This window comes from Podarcis tiliguerta (genome assembly GCF_965153285.1).
Source record: "Podarcis tiliguerta genome assembly, chromosome: 7".
Lineage (NCBI taxonomy): Eukaryota > Metazoa > Chordata > Lepidosauria > Squamata > Lacertidae > Podarcis > Podarcis tiliguerta.
In genome coordinates this window covers 86,202,829-86,222,501 of record NC_139540.1, presented here as the reverse complement: position 1 = coordinate 86,222,501, position 19,673 = coordinate 86,202,829, and the positions used below count along the sequence as shown (strand labels likewise).

The 19,673-nt window shown below is 45.9% G+C and overlaps 1 protein-coding gene across 7 annotated transcripts in view; it reads left to right on the top strand.

The window, feature by feature from the left end:
* The first annotated feature begins 8,578 nt into the window (after positions 1 to 8,578).
* The window catches only part of AFAP1 (actin filament associated protein 1), a 51,763-nt gene continuing 40,668 nt past the window's right edge, over positions 8,579 to 19,673 (top strand). For 2 of the 7 annotated variants that reach the window (XM_083448639.1, XM_083448635.1), the window contains exons 1-2: positions 8,633 to 8,717; positions 18,987 to 19,115. In XM_083448639.1, the coding sequence (XP_083304765.1) occupies positions 18,989 to 19,115 (127 nt within the window). In that variant the 5' untranslated portion in view covers positions 8,633 to 8,717; positions 18,987 to 18,988. Of the gene's footprint in view, positions 8,718 to 9,158; positions 9,329 to 18,986; positions 19,116 to 19,673 lie in introns of those variants that run through there. The other 5 variants (XM_083448634.1, XM_083448633.1, XM_083448638.1 and 2 more) reach the window with 3 other exon arrangements.

Genomic DNA, 19,673 nt, shown 5'->3' with positions numbered 1-19,673 from the left:
GCTGCAACAAAACATATCTGTCCTGTATCAGTCTCTACAGCCACAACAGATGCTGTAACCTTCCAACTGCTTGCTCTGACCCCCAATGGATCACACTCCTCCATTGTTTCCTGGGACAGAGGGAAGCCAGCCATTTTGGTCTCTGGTAGGGATGAAGGGGCCTCCACTGTGGGCAACTCTGCTGGGCGTTGGAACAAGGATTTATTCTCTGTCTTGTCCACTCTTCTCCAGGGCGTGTCTGCAAGGGAGGCTGGGAGCCCTGAAGACATCCAGGGACAATGATTTCTGAAACAGCTCACAGTGTGAGCTGAAGCCTCCGTCCAACCCATTTTGGGCAGGACTAGGAGGAGGGAAGGAAGGCACTTTGTCCCGAAAACCAGACCTGTACAAACAATGGCATTAAGGCCATTGGTTTATGTTCGTTTTTTGAAATTCCAGCACTTTTTAGTTCACATAATAGCCTTAAACGAGAGAGAGCTAGAAACTTGACATTCACTTTCCATCCTCTTTATTTAAAGTGGGTCTATATGGTCTGGTTCACATTTTTTAACATCTAGAAATATCCTATGTAAGGGATTTCAATGATAGAAACATTAGAAAAGCTTATATTTGCTAGTGAAAGGTTCTCTGCATAAAGCGCTTATCATTCCAAGGCCACAATCCTGCACAGAGTTAAACACCAGAGCCAGTGTGGTGTAGTGGTTAAGAGCGGTAGTCTCGTAATCTGGTGAACCGGGTTCACGTCTCTGCTCCTCCACATGCAGCTGCTGGGTGACCTTGGGCCAGTCACACTTCTCTGAAGTCTCTCAGCCCCACTCACCTCACAGAGTGTTTGTTGTGGGGGAGGAAGGGAAAGGAGAATGTTGGCCGCTTTGAGACTCCTTCGGGTAGTGATAAAGCGGGATATCAAATCCAAACTCTTCTTCTTCTCTACAATCCTGTGTGCACTTCTCTGGAAATAAGTCCCATTGAATTTGAGTGGGGATTATTTCTGATTGAACACGTTTAGGATTGCTCTGCACAGGACACTGAAATCCATTGTTATGACACAGATCTTTGGGTAGAAGCATGGAGGACCTTACATACTGTTGACCCGTATTTGTGACTTTCCTTTTGAATCAAAGCCATTTAACCATTATAAATGCAAATGTGTATGCTTCTATTTTCCAAATACTTCACTTCTCAGATGTATGTCTGAGCACAATTCCCCTCCTTTAAGCACATCTTGGAAGGAGAGTTGGGTGGTGGTGCTGAGGGGCACACACCTCGTGTGCATCTGATTCTCCTCAGTGCTGCCTGCCTCTGCTTCCTGTCCTTTTGCTCATCTGCACCACAGACAAGGCAAAGTGTGAGGCCAAGGCAGCCAGAGGGTTGCCCAACATCACATCTCACCCCTATTTTTAGAGAAATTTTAAACACATTTCTGGTTTAGTGCCAGAGTGTCAGCTCAGAAGTGTGAGTGCCATCATCCTCCCATTTTAGAAAAGAGCTAGAATGGCCAAACTCATTTAACTTATGTTCAGAATACTGATTCCCCAGTCCTGCAATCATGTTAGTTGCTCTTTGAGATGCTTTAGCTCTAACCTGACTTTCCTCTTCAACATTGAATACACAATGACAGATGAGACTTGCCTTGCGCCTGTTAAGAAGACTTAAGCGGATGCTTCCAAAAACTGTATTTTCTCCTTCTTTCATCACATTGTTGGCTCAAAATTATGAAACTGCTTCAATCTGCACATTTAACACTTCACATAAGCTACTTGTTTTTATGTGCACAATCAAGACTGCAATGTGACCAGGTGTACATTTACTTTGCTTGTGTGAACAGAAAATTCAGATGCATTGTTACATATGCAAGTTGGGTCTGCTTCACATCACTGATAGCAGATTCCTTCCCTTTAGTCATAGCTACAAGGCTGAAGTTGATTCTCAGTTCCCATTTCTTCTGATTCAATGCAGCGTTGCTTAAGTACCCTGAAGAAAGGTTGCATGAACACACAGACACACACTGCTCCCTAAAATAAGTTTCATTGTCGCAATGAAGTGCACACAACCTTCCTTGTTCACTTTTTGTACCCCTTACATAGCCATTCTTATAACATTGGCTGTTTGCTGTAATATGTGATTCCCAACAGCTTTGGGTAAAGTAAATAGATAAATTAAAATTCAAGATGATGAAAGGAAGTGATAAGATAGCTTTCCATGTTAGGTTTCGCTCTTGCTTTATAATATGTGTGTGAAGTGCATTTCCCCCCAATTATCATTCCCATATTCATGAAGTTATGGAATGCATCCTGTTCCTCAGAGGCCTGTCTCCTCAGTCACTTGCCACTGCCATAATACATGGAGGGAAGGGTGCAGGCCTGAATGTGAACAGCCAGCACATGCCTTGGAGCCAGATGAGATTTCTGCATATATATATATACATTGATGAAAACTCCTCTGTCCTCCACACACAGAGATGTGTGAGGGCTCTAACCCAGTGGTTCTCAAACTTTGTTATTGATAAGAAATACGCTGGAAAACAAAAGGAAACAACTCATAGCAATCTTTGATTTATAGCATAGAACACAACTACATTATTATGTGATCAGGGGACACCCAGAAAGTATCAAGCAATGCAGCTGCATATGAACATGAATCTGGACAAAAAAAAAGTTGTCGGAGCCCGAGCACGATTCAGAATCACCTGAGCACAAAAAAGTAAAATTAAAAATCAACCCCCCACCAAAACCAGGCGATTGCTATAACCTGTAAAAAATCCCCCAGATGGGCATGTAGCCCCCTCCAAAAGAGGACATGTGCAGGATTTCCTTTCTTTTTTGTTTGCTTTGTTACACAAGAAAATCTTTAATAAAAACTAATTAAAAACAAATCAAAACAAGGATTGTCCTCAGTATCACTTGATGCTCTTGCTCTCATTTTGAAAAGATATCTATCCATATTCTGCAAATAATTATATATATATATATACTACACTACACTACACTACACAATATTGAAATGTTTAATTGTTTCTTTGACTGTCCTAGAATCTTCCAGGCACATGTGCCATCAAAGTATTGGTGCTGACCTTTAAAGCCCCAAATGGTCTCGGACCAGAATACCTGAAGGAGCGTCTCCACCCCCATCTTTCAGCCCAGACACCAAGATCCAGCACCAAGGGCCTTCTGGCAGTTCCTTCCATGCGAGAAGTGAGGTTACAGGGAACCAGGCAGAGAGCCTTCTCGGTGGTGGCGCCCGCCCTGTGGAACGCCCTTCCATCAGATGTCAAGAAGATAAAGAACTACACAACTTTTACAAGACATCTGAAGGCAGCCCTGTATAGGGATGTTTTACTATGTTTTTATATGTGCTGTAAGCAGCCCAGAGTGGTATTATTATTATTATTATTATTAGGAGAGGGGTTGGAAGATTGTATTTTGTGACAATCCTGTAAAATCCAACGTTAATATTACAAGGGACATTTCCCAATACCAGGGGCGCCATCTAGTGGGGGCTGGGAGCCAAGGCCCATCTCCAAAATTTCCAATATCCCACAGCCTGCCAGCCCCATTGGGTCTTCCTGCAGCTAGTGGAAGGCTGCCCCAGCCTGCATGGTGTCCGGAAAAGCAGTGGGGACTAGTGTGCTTCCACCGCGTGAGGTTCCACTGGCCTGCACAGCATCTTCCGACGCTGCGTGAAGGGGTGATGCATGTGTGAAGGGGTGTTACGCACATATAAGTACATAAGCCTAGCTGATGGGAGGTTTTGCTTCTGCACATGAGTCTGGCAAACTGCTCTGAGCTGAAGCATTCCGTCCTCACCCATCCTGGAATGTTCAGTTCACATTGAGTTCATGAAACATCGTACCCTGACCTGTTCTTAATGCATGGTTGACCACATCTATGAATGCGAGAGTTATGCCCTTTTAAGTTTTGCTATATCAATCACTAGTAATAGTTTAATAAGGAGGTTTTCATACCTGTCCAATTCTGTGTTCTCTTTCCCAACCTTTAATCTATTGGTGATTAATGCCTATATGCAACCTTTGCATATGATTTGTGTTAACCAATCAGCAACAAGCACATATGTGACAATGCTGTAATATTCAATAAAAGGGACTCTCTGAGACATGCTCGAGAGATGCCTCCCATATGACACTTGTCACTTGTCTGTCGTTTATTTCAACCCAACACCTAGCGCTCTTCCCTGTGAAGAGAGAGTCTGTGCTAAGCAGCCTCCTCTTTGTGCAAAGGAACTTAGTACATGTCTGTCACTCCGTGCAGAGAGAGCCTTCCCCTTTGCTGAATGTGTGGCCAATGGGAGTTAGCCTGTGAGGGCTAACACAAATGCTATAAGTCTTTTAATGCTGATTAAGCTTCAGGTTAAAATAAAATAAAAAATAATATTTTGGGGCTTTCCTTCCAAGCAACTACATACCAACAATAATATTCACAGGGGTGTCCTTCAACCAGGGGTGGCGAATCCCTTGGGGCCACGGATCTATGGTCAACTTTCTGGGGGCCTCATGTCCAAAAGGGTGTGGCCAAAATGGGCTTTTTAACAAGTTTAAAAGACAAACCGGGCACAAAACTAACAATAGAATCTCAGTAGGAGACTTGCAGAAGTGGTTAGTGTGTGTATCACACCCTCCGACATTCTTCAGGGACATTTCTCCCTCCCTTCCTGACCCTCCTCAACCTCCCTGCAGAACATCTCCCAGCAGAGGAAGGGTGAGTGCCACCACCTCTGCACCAACGGCACACAGCACATGCCCTCCACTGTCCTGAGAAAACCCCTAATCCTGATTTTATTTTATTCTTTGGTAGATTTACGAAAAGAAAAGCACACACCAATAAATTTTAGACAGGGGCAAGATTAGACACACACACAAAAAACAGTTTTTAAATCAAGGCTCCTTGTGTCTTTCTCCTCTGCCTTTCTTCCCACCCAGGGTGGCCCTGCCTGCCCCTCAGAGCCAGTGTGTCCCATAGGGCTGGGCCACAGCGGCAGCAGACCCCCCCCCCATGCTCTCCAGCAACCACTACAAGCTGCCCAAGGGAGGAGGCCAGCAGCTGTGTCCATGGGTCCCACATCTGCCTGGAGTATTGTGCTTGACAAAAGAAGTGTTGGCTTGTTCTACAAATTGTAGAACATGAAGTGTTTCCCAGCCAAGCTACTCCTTACTGGTTTTAAGGCAGAACTGGGTAAATTTATGAAGGGTTTTCAACTCTGTTTATTCTGGCATGTCAATTGCTAGCCCGTAAGTTAATGGAAGGCACCTTCATGTCCACATCCTCATGTGGGTCACCACCTTTCTCTGAACATGGCAGCCACAATTAGAGACAGGCGGGACGTGTGGCAATGTGACACCGCACCCCAGTGAAATGATGTTTCTGAGCAACTTGTTGAGTGGGTTTAGTTTCAGAAGCCTGCTGCGTTAAACCAGGGGTCCTCAAACTACGGTCCAAGGACCAGATCCAGCCCGCCAGGGTCCTGAACCCGGCCCATCCAGGGTTGGCAGAGGAAGATGAGTTCTCTTGTGTTTGGAGGAGGCAGTTAGGGAGGGAGGGGGTTGCGGAGGAGAGAGGCGCCCCTGCTTTTGCCTGGGCAGCCTGGGCCTCTCCCTGCCCGTCTCCCCCCCCCCCCCGATGGGTTGCAGCCGTGGGCAAGGAGGGGCCTGGTGCGAGGGCCTTGCTGGCGCTGCAGCACACCGCACTCTCATGCCACCTCCCGGGGTGCCCACCTCGCCCCTGGCTGTGCCATTGGTTCTGATGCGCCTGCAGGGCTGTGACATGGAGTTTGTGATATGCCAGGTGACAGTGACGATTGGGGGTAGGAAGACGCACGGGCAAGTTGGCGTGTGGGGATTTGGGGTTGGCGGACAGGCGTGCAAGCTGGGCGGGTGGATGGGGGTTAGGGAGACACGCGGGCAAGTTGGGTTGTGAGGATGGGGCTTAAGGAGACACAGGTGTGGGCTGGGTCATGGGGATCTGGTTAGGGAAGCACATGCATAGGCTGGGTCGTGGGGGTTAGGGAGCCGTGTATAAGCTGGGCTGTGGGGATGTGTGTGTGCAGGCAGACACGTGTATAGGCTGGGTTGTGGGGATGGGGGCATGGAAGGCCCACAGGTAGACTGGGCCATGGGGGTGAGGGAGATCCATGTTCAGGCTGGGTTGCAGGGATGAGCATTAGTGATACTGACCATCTCATTAGCCAAAAGCAGGCCCATACCTCCCATGGAAATGCTTATAAGTTTATGCTGATTAAAATACAGTGGTACCTCGGGTTACATATGCTTCAGGTTACATACACTTCAGGTTACAGACTCCGCTAACCCAGAAATAGTACCTCGGGTTAAGAACTTTGCTTCAGGATGAGAACAAAAATTGCGCAGCGGCGGCAGCAGGAGGCCCCATTAGCTAAAGTGGTGCTTTAGGTTAAGAACAGTTTCAGGTTAAGAACGGACCTCTGGAACTAATTAAGTACTTAACCCAAGGTACCACTATAGTTCATTTTAAATATTGTATTGTTTTTCCTGTTCTTTGTGCACTACAAATAAAATATGTGCAGTGTGCATAGGAATTTGTTCAAATTTTTTTCAAAGTATAGTCCGGCCCCCAACAGTGTCTGAGGGTCAGTGAACCGGCCCCGTTTAAAAAGTTTGAGGACCCCTGAGTTAAACTATTTTACCTGAGAGGAAAGATGGGGTGCTTGGCATCGTCCTTACCACACAAAACAATAATGCCAAGCACTTTGATCACAAGTCTCTGCCCACAGATCTCGCTGCCTCTGACAAAGAAGCGAGGAAGGACAATCCTGACACAGTTCCATCTTGGTTGATTTTAGTCTTTTTTTAAAAAAACCAAAACCCTCCAAGTTTAATAGCAAAGAAGGGATAAGACATCTTACTCTTTCATACTGCTGCCTTGTTCATATGAGGTATAAACAGTGTCTTCAAAAATGAGTGAACCCTGTTTGTTCTCCAGCAAAGATACACCTCTCTTGAGGGAGACCAAGGGAGCTCCCCCCCCCTCCTGACTTACACCATCACCACATGATGGACATTTTTATTATACTTCATTTTTAGAAATCCCTGTCTCCTTTCACTTCATTTTCCTCTAGTGCGAAGCAGGGAGGTACCACCATTTCTGGCACCTGGGGATGCAACTACGCTTCCAGATCCTCAAGTGGAGAGGGGAGTGACACAGAAGACACACTCACACCACCTTAAAAGGTAAAGGTACCCCTGCCCGTACGGGCCAGTCTTGCCAGACTCTAGGGTTGTGCGCTCATCTCACTCTATAGGCCGGGAGCCAGCGCTGTCCGCAGACACTTCCGGGTCACGTGGCCAGCGTGACAAGCTGCATCTGGCGAGCCAGCGCAGCACACGGAACGTCGTTTACCTTCCCGCTAGTAAGTGGTCCCTATTTATCTACTTGCACTTAGGGGTGCTTTCGAACTGCTAGGTTGGCAGGCGCTGGGACCGAACGACGGGAGCGCACCCCGCTGCGGGGATTCGAACCGCCGACCATGCGATCGGCAAGTCCTAGGCGCTGAGGTTTTTCCCACAGCGCCACCCGCGTCCCCACACCACCTTAGGCCAGCTCATAATCCCCAGTTGCGCCAGCTTTTTATAGTCAGCTGGCAGGGTGCTTCAATCTTCACAGGGTCCCTAGCCTTCATTTTAAAGAGCAGCCTCCAGGATGCACCACCAAGACAGATCCCACCCGAAAGTACTAAAAGCATCCACTTCTGTTGGCTCCACCAATCGGAGGTCCACCGATCCACCAACCTAAGGCAGGAGACTGAGAAGAGACATGATAGCCATCTTCAAATGTCTAAAGGGAATTTCGCATGGGAAATGGAGCAAGCTTGTATTCTTCCATTAGGGAAGGTAGGACTCGAACCAGTGGATTCACGTTACAATACAATTTTGACTAAACATCGGAAAGAACTTTCTGATGGCAAGGGCTGTCCAACAGGGGAATGGTCTTTCTCGGGAGGTTGCGGTCTTCTTGGGGGTTTTTAAGCAGAGGTTGGATGGCTTTCTGCCATGGATGCTTCAGTTGTGATTCCTGCTTGCCGGGGTTGTACAGTGCTGGATAACCCGGGGGATCCCTCTATGATGCTATTAGGATCCCTTTTATAAAAGAGAGAACTTTAATGGCACGGCTTCTCCCCACAGGGCCACCAAGGATCAGAAAAGCTGAAGAAGAGACCCTTCCTCAGAGGGAGACCACCGGACCCGCCGAGGAGGGGAATCCCTCCAGAGGCCCCGCTTCGCCTTCTGCCCCGGCCAGGTTGCGGGCTCTGCGCGGCTTCAGGCGGAGCCCCAGGAGCCGCTTCCCGGCCTGGAGGGCAGGCTGCGCGCCGGACCCAGACCCGCCTGCCTTCCGCGACCAGCAGAGCTAGGCCGCCGGCTTCTAACCCGGCGGAACCGGGGCGTCCCGGGCGCCGCGCTCCCCGCTCCTCGCGCCCCGCCCCGGGCGCCCCCCTCTCCCGGGCGCCCCCTCCCTCCTTTGTTCTCTGGGGCCCCGCCTCCCCTCTCCCCCAGCTCGCCCATTGGCTCGCGCCGCCGCCACTCGGGTGGGGGCCCGCTCTGGCCCCCCCGCTCCCCGGCCGGGAGAGAGAGCGAGAGAGCGAGCGGGAGCGCGCGGGGCTGGGCTGGGCGTCTCCTTCCCTGCGCCGCCTCGGCCGCGTCTGCAGCCGCCGCGGGACCAGGCGGGCGCCAGGTAAGGCGGGCGGGCGGGAGGGGGGCTCGGCAGCGCCGCGCTCGGCTCTCCGGCGAGGCGAAGGAGGGAGCCCGGCGCGCCCCGAGCGCGGAGACAAAAGGCGGCCTCGGGGATCCCGGCCGCTCCCTCCCTCCCTCCCGGGCTGCCAGGCCGGAGCGCGGGAGGGAGATGCGCGAAGGGAGGGCGAGGGCGCCCCGGGCCGAGGCCAGCCGCTCGGGAGGAGCCGTCGCTCCGCCGGGCAGAAGCTGCCTGCGCGCTCCCCGCTCCCTGCGCCGCGGCGGCGGCGGCGGCGTCTGGGAGGATGGCGGGGGCGCCGGGCGCAAGGCGGCAAATGCTGATGCACTTTGGGGGATTCCTGTCACGGGGAGCAAGGCAGGAGCGGAGGGTTAGGATACTGGAAAGGCTCTCGAGGAGCCTGACTGCCTGCCTGCCTTTCCTTAATGGGAAGTCTTCAAAATCCGGCCAAAGTTAGTTGTGAGTGGCAACACCCATTGGAGGCCGAGGAATGGGACTCTGGGTCATGACTGAGCGAAGTCACGCAGAGTTAAGCGGATATCCTGTGCATATCTGCCTAGAAGCAAGTCTGTGTATTCAGTTGGGCTTACTCCCAGGTAAATGTGCGGAAGGTTGCCCATTGTGTGTGTTTGGCTCCTGATGACTTCTGGCAAGGAGACTGAAAAGTGCAACCCCCAGTAAGCAGCACTCGTGTCTCACTCAAGGATCAAATGACTTTAGCATATCTAAATAGGGGAATTGCTTCCAGGTGACCAGGGATGCATTTATTATTATTAGTTTGCATTTTCTTCTTCCTAAATTAGCTTGTCAGTATGCTACAAATTGCTAACATACATATTTGTAAACAGGTAGGTTAGTAAAAATCTTTGAGGTAGCAACTTTTGTGGACTTACTAGCAACGGGATGCTACTAAACACAGTTACTAAAGCCTGATAAAATCTGACCACCTGGCTAAAGGAATAGTTAAGCTACACTGCAGAATGTGTCAGGTTAGTTCCAATTAATAAATTTGTGAAGATTAAGGAAAGCATATAATTGAATAATGGATATGAAAATAATTGCCATCCTTAAAAGTATATTAGAGTAAGAAACGCAGAGCAATTGTCATTCTTACAATTTATTTTCATTCTTTGAGAAATTGTTTTAATTTCTACTCTCAAGTTTTCCATTTAAAAATACAAAATTATAGCATAACACATACTCTAATTCTGTTGAACCAATCGTTAAGATTCAAAACTTTACATACTGTGACTCTGGTTCCCTAACTCCTTAATCCAACAACATATTTTAATTCTGATGATTTCCAGGAATGTGAGCCTGAGTACTGGGTAGCTGTAATGTTTGGCTTTAGCATCTTAAAAGGAAGTCAGTGTCTTAGCAGTCATAAGGAACTGTAGAAAAATGGAGACTGATTTTCAGGTTCAGCTCTGGTCCAGTCCAGGCCAAGACATATTTAAAAACAATTATGCTAAATTTGGGACCCATAGACTCATCGGATTTGCAAGAAAGTTATTTTTCCATTGAAGTGCAGTCCACTTAAGGACTACTTTGCTGAGATATTTTAGTAGCCAACCAGAGTACCCAAATGGGAATGATATCCTGTTCACTCAACTCCCTGAGCTCTTGTAACCATAAGTGAAATCTGAAAGTTAATTGTAAGATTGTCCAGTAGAAAGATGCCAGAAGAAGACATATTGCCACACAAACTTGAAATGATGGCCATCAGTACTTGTTATTAACAATGCAGGCCAAGTCCCCAAAGGTTTGACCCGAATCTGCAAATGTGCTCGCCATTGGCAATCATACTTTTTAATCTGGCAAGTGCTCCCAATCTGCTCCGGAACCTAGAGGAGGGCAGGGTTCCTTCCCATCCTCTCACTGAACCCTAAAAACACTTGGAAAACAGTGGGGCATCTTTGTGCTTTCCAAGCGTCTCTGAACTCAGCACAAGCTCAAAGAGAAACTGCACCCTTATTTGGGCTCCAAAGAAAGGCAGAGGCTCTCCCTGACTCCCAGTGGCCCTCTTTTCTTCTGCAGAGTCCTGCACTAAAATGGAAAATATCATGGCCTGTAGGCCAAACAAGCCAATTGCTCAACATTTAGCAGAGTTAATTTCAGGTATAACTTGGCCTGGATTTAACCAGAGCAGAAAATCTGCTCAGAGCTGGGAAGAAGTTCCACTGGTTCTCAAAGGGTTTAGAATGCTCCCAAATGGGCTGTTACCGGTTTATTAGGCCACATGTGAGCAACTGTCAGCCCAGGGGGTGCATTCTGCCCCTGATCTCTGTTGATGCCTCCTGGTTGCCCTGTTCTTCCATCTCATCAGAGTCCCTTCCTACCAGTTCCCTGCTCCTTTTTCTGGTCTTTTAAAAATGTGTTTCCTCTCTTTCTGTGAGGTTGGAGAAGGAACAGAATTTTACTTGATTAAAATATAATTTATGCTTGGTTTTATTTTGTTTATTTCTGGTTGTATGGTTTAGGGGAAAGCTGTGTTTTCCCCAGGTGACTGAGAACAAATTGGTAGCCTTCTGTGATTTGTGCATCTGTATAGAAATTACTTCCATGTACTTTGTTAGAACCATAGCTATATTTGTCTGCTATAAAAAATATATTAAAAAATCCTCTGTATACTTAATTTGAGACCAATCCTATTATATTTGGCAGGGCTTGCTTTTGAGAAGAAATGAAAATTTTAATTTGAGGTAGTCTTTCTGAAAATTTTAGGGTGGTTTTTATACCAAATTAAATAATTCCATCATTAATCTGCTCTGCATCTCCTCCTGTATGACCAATTGTCATTTTTATTTCAGATTCAAGTTCAGTTCTCCACGTTCCCATATCAGTTTGCAACTTAAAAAAAATCATTGTGAAAGTTTTCCAACATTTTATTGCCAGTCTCCTAATATTTGCATGTAATTTTGTTTGATTTACACATTTTTGCAAATATAATGCATTTTTATATGCTACTTTAACTAACATATGTGTATCCTTATGCACATTTTTATATGCATCATTTGGACGGAGAACAGCATCACAAAATTTGGAGAAGTTCAGATTTAGAAGGCTAGCAGTCTTTGGGTTTACATATTAGGCAGGTTCGCATTAAGATCCGAACTGAATTTCTCAATAAGTTAGTTGGGTATGACCCATTATTATCTTTTCCTTTAGGCAAAGGATTGAGCAGAGGACCAGCAACTAAGAGCTGCAGAACAGGGGGATCAAAGAAGAAAAGCATTTTAGTTCAGCAATTTCCTCTAAATCGGAGATGACTAATATTCTTGGAGTGAGGGCCAAATTTGTCCTTGGCCAACTCTCCAGGGACCTCATGCTAGTGGTGGGGTTTCCAAAAGTGGGTGTGGCCATAAGCTCACATATGCGCTTTAGGATGTGCAAGCATGGGCAGACAAGCACAAAAGGCTCCCACCCACCTCTCTAATCGATCTGATGACCAGAGTAGAGGCAGTTTACATCCCTATCAGTGTGCTGGGCTCTATCTCTGCTCACCCCAATATCTATTTTAGTTCTTCATTTCTTTATTTTGCTTGTGCCACCAAAATCTGTAGGGTCTGAGGGGCAGAAAAAATTATTGGGGAGTTCAGATCAGGACCCCAAACTGGGGTTACCCTCCCCTTCTCTAAATTATTTAATTCCCTAACCTGCAGGTAAAACTCGATAACTTCTCTGTTTGACTTTGATTTGACCTGGCTGTTTTGGTAAGCAAAATTTGACTTTGATGTAAACTGTAACTTGCTAATATCTGGAAAAGGCTGTAGTTATATATGACCATCTTATTGATAACATTGCTACCACCAGGGGAATTTGGGAGCCAAAATGCAGCCTTATCTGTCTATTCAAATTAATGTCATTAACTCTTACGTCCACAATATATTTTGAAGACGCACTTGGAAGCAACAAGATTCCAAGGTCTGAAAACAAAAAATGGGTTAATGACAAATAAGCTAAATATTGCTTAATCTAAGGGAGGTAATATATTTTCCTGCTTTTAAATAACTTTACGTGGACTATTGCCTTTCAAAAGTGTTTTGGGACTGAAGTATGGAGCACAGTGGACCCAAAATTTGTGGGGTTTTTTAGGTTTTTTTTTTTAGGTCTTCTACAGTTAAGTCTTTGTACATAGGAAGTGGTGTTGAGGACTGAAGTAGGCTTTTGGACAATGACCTCCTGAGTGTATAGCACATTTGCTTCAATATTGGTTGTAGTTGCATTTCATAAGGTGGCGGTTGTTTGTTACCAAGTACTGTATTCATCGCCCCATAGGACGCACCGGCCCATAGGACGCACCTAGTTTTTTTGGGGGGAAATAAAGCAAAAAATTTTTATTTCCCCCCCAGGTGCGCTGCGCTAATCCCGAAGCTTGGGGCATGCAGAGCTCAGCACGCCCCAAGCTTCCGGGTGTCGGCAAGGTCTCCGCTAGCCATGGGAGAGCACGCGGCTCTCCCAGGGCTAGCGGAGCGCTGCGCCAATCCTGAAGCTTGGGGCGTGCGGAGCTCAGCGCGCCCCAAGCTTCTGGGTGCCGGCAAGGTCTCCGCTAGCCGTGGGAGAGCTGGGTCTCCCATGGCTAGCGGATAGCTTCCTGAAGCCTGGAGAGTGAGAGGGGTCGGTGCGCACCGACCCCCCTCGCTCTCCAGGCTTCAGCGAAAGCCTGCATTCGCTCCATAAGATGCACACACATTTCCCCTTCATTTTTGGAGGGGAAAAAGTGCGTCCTATAGGGCGAAAAATACGGTAGTTCTCTTTGAAGCTACTTGCGAAACCCACAGACAACAATTGGATCTTAGAGAATGAAAGCTACTCCCAGATGATTTGAGAGTTGATGATGATAATAGAGCTAGGAAATGAATGAAGCACAGATTAAAAGGAGGATGTGGAATGAATTATAACCTGCCCTTTTTTTTTTTGCTGGTGTTGCCTTTTAAAATCAACTCTTATTTTAGAATCTTGAATGTATGATTTACATCTAGTTCCTTGACACATGCTTGCACAGCCCTTAACTTCCAGACTATGTGAATCGCCCTGGGACCTCTGAGTATAGAGCAGTATATTATTATTATTATTATTATTATTATTATTATTATTATTATGTCAGTGACCTCTTTGGAAGGAATGCACAAGGTGGTACGGGTTGGCAATCATTCAAATTGTGGTATGGTTGGCCGGTGTACTCACTGTGAAAGAATGGTCATGGCCTTGACAAAAAGAATCATAGAACAGTAGGGACCCTGAGGATCATCTAGTCCAACCCTCTGCAATGCAGCTGTTCCATATGGGGATAGAACCTGCAACTCTGGTGTTATTACCACCATGCTCTAAACCAACGGAGCTATGCAGTTTTCTTAGTGTCCCCTTTCTCTGGAATGGACAATTCATCTGCATGAATAGGGGCTTGGACCTGTGCACCACAAGGTGTGTTTATATGTGTGTGCGGTTTTTGGGAAATGAACGGGTAGAAGAACATAAGAGCAGCCTGCTGGATCAGGGCAGTGGCCCACCTGGCCCAGCATCTTGTTCTCACAGTGGCTAGCCAGATGCCTCTGGGAAACCCGCATGCAGGATTTGAGCGCCAGAACACTCTCCCTTCCTGTGGTTTCCAGCAACTGGGGTTCAGAAGCAGGCAGAGAGAGACAGTTTAGTAGGGGTTAGCTGAACCTGAGTGCCACTTTAGAGCAGTGTTTCACAACCTTGGGTTTCTAGCTGGTTTTGGACTACAACTCCCATCATCCCTAGCCAGCAAGACCAGTGGTCAGGGATGATGGGAGCTGTAGTCTGAAAAACAATTAGGGACCCAAGGTTGGGAAACAGTGCTTTAGAGCAGCCTGCCTAGTTGGATTGATTCTCTCTGCTCATAGGACCACTTTGCTTATACAGTATATTTGTAAAATAAAGAAATATTGTAAGAATGCCCTAAATCCCCAGCATAGGTGCCGACTCCTAGGGGCCAAAGCAGTTTCGGCCCCCATAATATTTTTGGGGGGGAGTGGGCCCCTCAGTATTCAAAGGATGTGTCTGGCGCTGGTGTGTCTGATCTTTAGTGCTTTCTCATTCAAAGAAATTTTAACCTTGTTGTGCTGTCTTGGAACACCTCACCACTTGGAAATATGTGTGCTATGTACTAATATGGTGGCTGACAACAAGCAGGTGAGGATAATGGTGCACTATTTTGTTAATGGTGTGCTCTCTCTAGGGGGAGATTTGTCAGCGACTCTTGCCAGAATCATTCTTACCTTGAGAATGTGTTACTTTGATAAGTTCGGAGCATGTAAAGAGGAATTGATTGCAGTTGTTGCCCATAAAATCAGACTAAAATTTGCTGATGTGTTTCCTACCAAGGTGAGCCTTTGGTTGGTTGGTTTGGTCTGCTATGCTTTCCCCTGGATTCTGTGGTTATAAAAAAGTAAATGAAACTGGAGTCATACCAAGGGGGAGCCTAGGAGGCTGGTGCTGAGTAACTGCATCTCCTTGAAAAAGCTGCCACCTTGATCTGGGGACCAGTTCACACTTAAATGTAAGCAGTTGTGCCCTTCCCCAAACATAGGCCTGTTTTGGGAAACACTGGGATCTTCCCTCTTAAGGCGGTAGACCCGTCAATTGACTGGTGAAATGCTGACAGATGACTTTCTTATTTGGCTGTTGTCCACTGTGTACATGACAGCTTAACTTTTTATGTATTGTGAATAGCACTAGAAAGAACGATTTTTGCACATTTTTGTTGTGGTGGAGATGGGGTGTGTATGCTCGTTTTGATCACTTCTGGCAAACTGATGCCTGATGTAATGTTTCTTTTAGAGACTTGCAGTCTCTCTAAGCTACGCCCCTCTGCATTTGGCATATAGCTGCTCAACTTTCTCCAGTTAGGTGTGGTTCTTGTGTTTTGGAGTGTTAAGTCAAAGAAACTCCTGGCATCTGAACTTCATTTGTGGAGAAGTAGTGCAGAAAAGGAACAAAGAGGTATAATGGCATTTCAAACAATTTGCAGAATTGTAAACATTTCGCTTGTGTTCTGCTGGATTACTTGGCTAACAAGATCCAACATACTGTCTTTTGAAAACTTGGAACGTTTTGCTATGGTATCGAAAGACACCTAAAAAAGTGATGTGAACAGAATTATGTTTTACTCTGGTTACTGTGTCAACTTCAAACTTACGTATGTTGTTTACAATTAAAAGATTGAAAGCACAAGATAAAAGAATACAACATGGAAGTTGAATCACAACAGAACAGTGTAATGTGAATTATCTCTGAGCATTGATATACCACACTGAAATTTATTTATGACATAGTTCCCTCTTGGAAGTTCAAATACCTAATCCATACCCTCCCTCGTGTTAATGGAGGATGGGGTGGGGAGAGGATTATGAAATATATTGTAATGTGATATCTGAAGCAAGACCTCTGTAAGATTTGCCTCTACCAGTCATTTGTGTGTGTCACAGCTGTTTTCTACAGACAGTTGGCAGCTGCACACTCAGACAGACAGGCCATGCCAAGTCCCATAGTGACCATTTTCAGCCATATGTTGATGAAGGCTTGATAACGTTGATGGTAATGGGGAGACTTAATGAAGGATTTTCCTTTTTTCTCCTTTGCCAAGAAACATGCCCCCCCCCCAGCAAAATAAACCTTTCCGTTATACTTCTAGTGGTAGGTTTTGACTTGGTTGTACAAAATATAAAATCATTTAAATATTTAAGAGGGAACTCAAATGTGTAATTCCTTGTGGAGGGCTAAGGATAAAATCAAATGAAAAGTGCTACTAAGAATTGCAGGTTGACAAAATGAAATGGCAAATAAAGTCTTCTGGCTCTTTATTCGCAAAGGATTCTGTTGGTGCAGAAGTAATTGAAATCACATAAAAGTTAGAAATGTGTGTTTGTTTGCAGTGTTTAATAATTCAGTGTGGTGGTGTTTTAAGGAAGACAGATGGCAGCAATAGCTTCTTAATTCTGATATGAGCCTTATTAATTTTCAAGTGAGCAACAGAAGCAGCTGGCAAGACGAGAAAATCCATCCCAGTTGTAGTGTGGTTGTCATTGCCTGAGCCAGAGGACTCAGCTGGGTGCAGCCCTGATGGCCAACTAATGAGAGTCTCAGTGTAGGACAAACATTCCTCCTGCCTTTGAGATGGTATGGGGATCAGCATATCAGCGTATTTATCCATATTTTGTTTACACTTAACATTTAATATGCAGCAGATATGTAGAGCTGCTCATAATGTGTGTCTCATAATTGGAAATGCATGCTCCATCTTTTCTTAACGCAAGAATTGTCCTGGTGGAAGAGACCAGAGCTCCTCCTCACTTAGCGTTCTGCTTCCAACACGGCCAGCCAGATTTCTCTGGGAGCTCACAACCAGGGACTGACTACTTCTCCATGAACATTGGGAGGGAGGTTATTGGTTTGTTTTGTTTATTCTGTATTTTTATGCTGTGAACCACCCTAAGATACTCAGATGATGGGCATAAAAAAATGAAATCTAAACATTTCTAATTCCTTTAAAAGCAATCTAGGCTTGTGGCCATCCGGGTGCTTGTACACTTACATCTAAGTGTTCATATACAAAATTTTGTTTCTGAGAACATCTGAACCAGCCAACCGAATTAATCTTTACATTCATTTTTTTATAGTCTTGTTGAAAGTTAGGCTTGTTCATTATGGGAGGGCTGCCCCATTTGTGTCTCTGCCCTCATTGTATGCTTTTTTTTTTTTACTTTTCATAGAAGAAATGTGCTGCCACATCAAGGGTGAGGATGAATATATACCACCTGGGAATTGACCTTCCCCTGTGATCTCTCAGTTGTACTGCTTTCCCCTAGGCAACATAACAACATCTTCAATAACTGTATCTAATTAAACCTTGCTTCTCAGAAAGTTACCTGGTTATCTTTATGGATAGCCTTAAATAAAGGGTGATGTAGTTTGATAAATAAATCTAGCAGTTGATTTTTCCATGGCATCAGAAATTTTATGGTCAATAAATCTGTTTTGCTTTTTCCTAGAGAACAGACAATATTAACTCTGTGTTATACTGTCAGTACATGAAAGATTTGTTCTAATCTATTAAGGCTCCCAGCATTCCGTCGCCTGGATCATCTTAGCTGCTCTGCTTCCTTTTTTCTGTGCCTTTGCATATGAAGGGCAGGTTCAAATGTTACTAGAAAGCTCAAAGCTCTTCCTCATGGTTCCTCAGACACCTAAAAGCTGTTTACATCACACATTTACCCAAATATGTGCAGTGTCCTGTTTCACCATCATCATCTGCCACTGTAGGGCACTTTATACCCATCCCACCCCTTGGCTTCCACATGTTAAATGTTTGTAGATGAGCATCAGTAAAGGGAAGAATGTGCTCTAGTCTAATGAAGGAGGCAGGTAATTCTTGAACTGGCTTTGCTGCAAACTGTTTATCCCTCTGTCCAAGAGATGAGCACTTTCTGAATCCTCAAAGATCACTCATTTTCCTGACAGTAGTCTAGAGGCCAGAAGTAAGGTAAAGGTAAAGGGACCCCTGACCATTAGGTCCAGTCGTGAGCGACTCTGGGGTTGCGGCGCTCATCTCGCTTTATTGGCCGAGGGAGCCGGTGTTTGTCCACAGACAGCTTCCGGGTCATGTGGCCAGCATGACTAAGCCACTTCTGGCGAACCAGAGCAGCGCACGGAAACACCGTTTACCTTCCCGCCGGAGCGGTACCTATTGATCTACTTGCACTTCGACGTGCTTTAGAACTGCTAGGTTGGCAGGAGCAGGGACCGAGCAACGGGAGCTCACCCTGTCGCGGGGATTCGAACTGCCAACCTTCTGATCGGCAAGTCCCAGGCCCTGTGGTTTAACCCACATCGCCACACGCGTCTCATAGAGGCCAGAAGTATGTTGTGCCAAATAAACAGACTGTCAGTGAAGGTGGACTATAAATGCAGAAATGTGAAAAATGGCATCAAGATAAGGGTTAGAAGAAATTGGTTTGGGTGGTGGATTTACCAGTTGGCCATCTTACCCCATCCATAGAAGTGTGCTTTCCCTTCAGTTGCTTGTCACTGGATTGCCTTGGTATAAATACCATTCCTACCTAAGGGGGAACTGTTGTTCAAATGGTCTCAAACAACAATAGACAGGAAGCTGCTATGTACAATTTAAACCACCACCAGCAGCTTCCTTTTACAGTTCTGCTAGGCTGCCTGTTCTAAATGTCATTTTTACGCTTATTTTCATTATATGAAATTGTTTTTATTTTGTTTCAGCCATGGAAGAATTAATAGTTGAACTACAGCTGTTTCTTCAGCTTCTGGACCATGAATACTTAACAACCACAGTCAGGGAGAAAAAGGCAGCTTTGAGTAACATTCTTCTGAGGATACAGTCATCAAAAGGTTAATGCCAGGTTTATGTTATTAGCATATGGCATGGGGTGAGGCAAGACTGTGTTTAACCCAGAGCACTAGGAAAACAAAACCTCACCCAGTTCCCCCCTCCTCATTTTGTTGCAGTCTGGCTTACATGTTCTGCACCCGAGTAGAACAGCATTTCCAAGTGGTCAGTCTTGCAGGGGTGAACCTTCTGGTGGTTCCCTCGCTGCGAGAAGTGAGGTTACAGGGAACCAGGCAGAGGGCCTTCTCGGTGGTGGTGCCTGCCCTGTGGAACGCCCTCCCAGCAGATGTCAAGGCAATAAACAACTGTCTTACTTTTAAAAGACATCTACAGCCGGCCTTGTTTGGGGAAGTTTTTAATGTTTGATGCTGTATTGTGTTTTTAATATTTGGATGGAAGCCGCCCAGAGTGGCTGGGAAACCCAGCCAGATGGGCGGGGTATTAATAATAATAATAGAAGAAGAAGAAGAGTTTGGATTTGATATCCCGCCTTTCACTCCCTTTAAGGAGTCTCAAAGCGGCTAACATTCTCCTTTCCCTTCCTCCCCCACAACAAACAC